The sequence below is a fragment of the Melanotaenia boesemani genome, chromosome 6 (genome assembly GCF_017639745.1).
Source record: "Melanotaenia boesemani isolate fMelBoe1 chromosome 6, fMelBoe1.pri, whole genome shotgun sequence".
In the NCBI taxonomy this organism is placed as follows: domain Eukaryota; kingdom Metazoa; phylum Chordata; class Actinopteri; order Atheriniformes; family Melanotaeniidae; genus Melanotaenia; species Melanotaenia boesemani.
The window spans coordinates 2,222,662-2,228,269 of NC_055687.1; the positions used below are offsets into that span (position 1 = coordinate 2,222,662).

Sequence of the window (5,608 nt, forward strand, 5' to 3'; positions counted from 1 at the left end):
TTGGGGAGTCCCATTCACCCTCCTTCTCCTTACCAGCTGTGTTCCCTTATGCAACTAGGACGTCTCCAAGTTGGATTTTTCTCACTTCGAGTAGTCCACACTCAGGCACAAAAATTACTAAAAAGCCTCTTACTTCCACCACCGGACTTAACCTACCCTACCGCAGTAGAATAGTGACCTACCCTGCTTTCGCAGAATAGTGAAACCTATCTTGTCTTCACAAGATAGTGGGATTCCTACCCTATTTTCATAAGATAGTGAGAGAAGGGTGGTAAATGAGACTCCGATATGAAAACTTCTCACCGTGTGTGGTTCTGGATGCTGCTCCACACGCAGACTTCGTTCTGGATATCAGTGGTGCCTGAACGGAGTCCCTCCACCATCCCCTGTTGGTTAAGGCTGACCCAGGGGCTGAAGTATCCTCCAGGATGCACAATCACGGGTTCTGGTCCTCCGGTCAGTCACTCAAGATATCCTGTTCGTGACGCCAAGATTGTTGTGGAATTTTATTATCAAAGATCACACACTAAGTGAGAATCGAACAAAGTATTATTTATTAAGAGCTGATCAGCAATGAGAGTCGCACAGTCAAAGGAGTTTGTCTGCGTGAGTCTGGGGAGATACAAGTGAGCTTGGTTAATATACCAGGCATGAGCTGATAACATCACAGTAGGAGGTCATTGTTGTAATTTTCTCTACATAGCAGTCAACAAATGTTAAGGTGTCAAAAGAAAGGGGGAAGGGTGCAAAAGGAGGAAGCTCACTAAACTGTAAACATCTGTTGAGGGGATGAAAAAGGGGGGAAGGTGTGAGAAGGAGTTCTTATCTAAATACACAGACATACAAAGTGTAACCTACAAACTATAAGGGTATATGAATAAATTTTCCATTACATTTGTTCCTGGTAAAGTAAATCTTTTCTACTTTTCTACCTCCAGAAACAGAAAATAATCTGCAGGTCCGGCTGAACTGGAGCTTCTCATGGATAAAAACATGAATTAGACTGGTTACCTTCCAGTCCACCTGTGGAATAAACATGAATCTATCAGCGTTTGCTGGTGGGAGGATGAATCTGATATTAAAGGGTCTGAACGAGCTGCTGATCCATCTGGATGGAGGGTGTGAGGTGGAGCCTTACAGGACTTTTTATTTCTACATGGAGGAGCCAGAAATTGAGTCTGTGGTTGAATTTTCTCCAGTTTAGTTTTATTTTTACTTCATGAGGACCAGCAGGTTTATTATTGTGTTACAGGACGTCTGGAGTTTCATGTCTTTTATGGAAAGATTCTCTAGTTTTTTCTGGTTTTCAGACCATCCGGCTTTTCTTTACTCAACTTCCAGCCAACAGGATTCTTCATTTCTTCAAGTCTTCTTTTTTCTTTTATGACTTTTTTATGGGTCAGGATCGTTTTTTTCCCCACAGGTAATTTTTTTCAGACATTTTTTAACCTGATTTTTGTTTTTAGTTCTTTATGCTACAAATATTTTTTATCCAATCATTCGTTCCAGTGAGTTTTTCCTCAGATTATCAGCTCTGACTGATCAAATATCAAGTTTAAGGTGATAAAGTGTCAAAGAAAAAGAAACTGGAGGATTTTTTTCATTAATAATGATTATAAATGTGGTTTTGGTTTTCTAAGAGTGGAAAGTGTTTAGTTAGGAGGATAATAATCTAACGAGGAAAACATGTAAACTGTTTGATTTCATTCCAGCTTTTCTGGTAAATTGTAAAATCTTTTCTCCGTTTTGTTCTCATCAATTTTTCCATTTACACCAAATAAAAAGTTTTACTTCAGAACACGACTAAAGATTTGCTTTTATCATGTTAATATTTTAAAGAATAAAAACACAAAAGACAAAAAATTTTTCTTGTAGATCTGAATTCTCAGATTTTCCTTTATTGGGAATCTTTATTTCCAGTTAATTGGGAATGTTGTGGTTTTTAACGAAATCAGGGTGTTTGTTAAGGAAAGCACAGATATCTATGAATATAGGAGGTGAATTACAGACATAATCGTCACCACCCATGACGACACCGTAGAGCATCTTTTTGTAAACCACTCCACCACCAGAGTCTCCCTTAAGAAGAAAGAAGTTATGTGTCAGATGTTTACATGAAACGACTGAAAACCATCATGAGATGAAGAAAAAGTATCAGTAGAAATAAAAACTCACTGGCCCAGTGTCCTTCCCAGGTCCAGTACCACAGAAAAGACGATCAGTTTCTACACCAAAAAATGTTTTTTCCATTTTTCCGAACGGACACTTAGCAACCTTCAGTTCTACACACTGCAGTTTGTCTGGTGTGCTGGGAACTGAAGGAAAAAATAAATGAAAACAGTTTAACTGCGTATTAAAACTGTAATAATGTACTTTAGTTATTTTTAACCAGGTTCAGCATCTTTGTTCAGATACAGAGCTGCATGTCAAGTCAAGATAAATTAATTCAGGAAAAATTTCAGCACCAAATGTACCAACACGATGAGTTAAAGACAAAAACAGTCTAACACGGTGTGTTATAAAACATAAATCACACATTTTCACCTTTTAACTTAGTTTTTTTGTCTGCCTTACACCAACCAAAGCCCGCCACCTCCACACTTTCACCTCTGTAAAATAAAGAAAATATGAATCCAGCAGGTCCGACTGAACTGTGAGTTCATCATGAATTAAAATATAAGTTAGAGGAGGAGCTGCAGACTTTTTCCTTTCCACTCCGTCTTTACTCAGTTTAGAGTTTTTAAACACGACATGAGGAGTTTTCTTTCTTACAGCCTGAGATTTTACATCCTCCACATTTACGTCTTTAATATAAAACATTTAACTCTAATAATGATGGAACTGATGAAGAAGGATCAACTCACTTGGCCAGTTTCTGACACCCAGCAGTAGATGGAAGAGATATAATGGGATACGTAGTGGATTCTGGTAGTTTCAGGAACATGACGTCGAAGTCTTTATAAAGTATTTTTTCTACAATCTTTACTTCTGGTTGTGGACCTTGATTCACACCTAGAACAGCGTACCTAGAGGAAAAATATGGTACAAACCTCAAGTAATACGAGACATCTAAATGTTCTTTCACAAAGACAAACAGCTGCAGGGATTCACACATTTACAGATGTGAAGAAAAGATGGAAATGATAACAAAATTTAAAACATTCTCTGGTCCTTCACAGTGAAGGTTTGTAGATTTCAGACTAATTTCTCCACATTTTAGAGTAAAAACACTTTTCTTACATGGTGTTGTTCTCGCAGTGAGCTGCAGTTAGAATCCACTGATCACTGATCAGAGAGCCTCCACACCGATACTGCTGTCCATCAACACCTTCTGAAATCACTTGGACGTGATATTTACGCTCATCTTGTTCGCAGTCTCGACCACCGTAGATCCTCTTCTGCAGGTCCACAGCTGAGCTCACGGTGATTCCTGAAAGAGAAGCTCGTCCTCAGGTGATGGAGTCAGACCAGCAGGAGACAGAAACAGGAATAAACTCTTCTAAAAACACATCTTCCATCAGTCTGGAGGTGTGATCAGAGTGAAGTCTAACAGCTGAGGACTCACCGACACACAGCAGAAGAAGAAGAAAAGTGGGAGGATCCATCGCTGCCACCGAGCCTCTGCAGACTGAAGCAGAGTCTCAGCGTGGTGCTTTAAATCTGCTCTCCATGTCCTGCCGGCCTTCGCAGGACCAATACCCTGCTGGAAGCTTATCAGCACAAACCACACAAACTACTTCTGTTTTTCAAAGTTTCTGTTATCAGATTTTCCTGCTGCTGACACGAATGCAGGAGACAGAAAACCACCAGCAACAGCGACGTGGAAGGTTCCTCCTGTTTTATTGTATTTATACATGTTTATGTTAGAAAATGAGAAGTTTCCGTCCTCTGGATGATTTGAATGAAAATGACTAAAACAATGTTGTACATCAGAGAACTTGTGTTATTTGGGTTTTACAGTGTTTTAATTACAAGGTGAGGAAGAAGATGCTGTTGGTAAAACATTCATGGAAAGAATAAGAAAGAGGATTTAACGGAGGGCATGGTTGTTTGTTGTCTTATAAGGAACTTTCTGGAGCCCAGTGGGAGGATTTGAACAGCCTGACATATTTTATCAACCTGATCTCACAGAAACACGTGAGATGAAGGTGGACCTGATGAAGAGGACGACCCAGTACTAGAAGGTGGTCCTGATGAAGAGGACCACCCGGTACTAGAAGGTGGACCTGATGAAGAGGACGACCCGGTACTAGAAGGTGGACCTGATGAAGAGGACGACCCAGTACTAGAAGGTGGTCCTGATGAAGAGGACCACCCGGTACTAGAAGGTGGACCTGATGAAGAGGACGACCCGGTACTAGAAGGTGGACCTGATGAAGAGGACGACCCGGTACTAGAAGGTGGACCTGATTAAGAGGACGACCCAGTACTAGAAGGTGGTCCTGATGAAGAGGACCACCCGGTACTAGAAGGTGGTCCTGATGAAGAGGACGACCCGGTAATATAAGGTGTTCCTGTTGAAGAGGACGACCCGGTACTAGAAGGTGGTCGTGATGAAGAGGACGACCCGGGACTCGAAGGTTGTCGTGATGATGAGGACGACCCGGGACTCGAAGGTGGTCCTGATGAAGAGGACGACACGGTACTAGAAGGTGGTCGTGATGAAGAGGACGACCCGGGACTCGAAGGTTGTCGTGATGATGAGGACGACCCGGGACTCGAAGGTGGTCCTGATGAAGAGGACGACACGGTACTACAAGGTGGTCCTGATGAAGAGGACGACACGGTACTAGAAGGTGGTCCTGATGAAGAGGACGACACGGTACTAGAAGGTGGTCCTGATGAAGAGGACGACACGGTACTAGAAGGTGGTCCTGATGAAGAGGACGACACGGTACTAGAAGGTGGAGCTGATGAAGAGGACGACCCCGTACTAGAAGGTGGTCCTGATGAAGAGGACGACCCGGTACTAGAAGGTGGTCCTGATGAAGAGGACGACACGGTACTAGAAGGTGGTCCTGATGAAGAGGACGACCCGGTACTAAAAGGTGGTCCTGATGAAGAGGACGACCCGGTACTAGAAGGTGGTCCTGATGAAGAGGACGACACGGTACTAGAAGGTGGTCCTGATGAAGAGGACGACCCGGTACTAAAAGGTGGTCCTGATGAAGAGGACGACCCGGTACTAGAAGGTGGTCCTGATGAAGAGGACGACACGGTACTAAAAGGTGGTCCTGATGAAGAGGACGACACGGTACTAGAAGGTGGTCGTGATGTAGAGGACGACCCGGTACTAGAAGGCGGTCCTGATGAAGAGGACGACCCGGTACTAGAAGGTGGTCCTGATGAAGAGGACGGTGGATGTAGACACCAACTAAAGATTTACAGTTTCAGTAGAAACAGATCTTGGATGGATGAATTTAGAGAATATTACTGTGTTAAAGTGGAACCAGGATATTAAATTAAACTGCTTAAAGTATGAAAAGTTGAAGTGGTTACAGAGGTGGGCTTGGTGGGTCTGGAGAACCTGGGTTCAAGTCCCTGGGCTGACAACTAAGTAGGGATGCAGAATTAATCGGATTTTGATCGTGAGCATGATTTTGGTGGC

The 5,608-nt window shown here is 42.7% G+C and overlaps 1 protein-coding gene across 1 annotated transcript; it reads right to left on the minus strand.

Annotated features, from left to right (window-relative positions):
- Positions 1-1,920: 1,920 nt before the first annotated feature.
- On the minus strand, positions 1,921-3,605 carry LOC121641297 (kallikrein-8-like). Its single transcript, XM_041987365.1, has 6 exons — positions 3,566-3,605; positions 3,241-3,430; positions 2,865-3,026; positions 2,545-2,609; positions 2,176-2,315; positions 1,921-2,079 (listed from the first exon to the last, which is right to left on the minus strand). Exons 1-6 carry the CDS (start codon positions 3,603-3,605, stop codon positions 1,921-1,923), a joined length of 756 nt encoding a protein of 251 aa, XP_041843299.1.
- Positions 3,606-5,608: the final 2,003 nt, after the last annotated feature.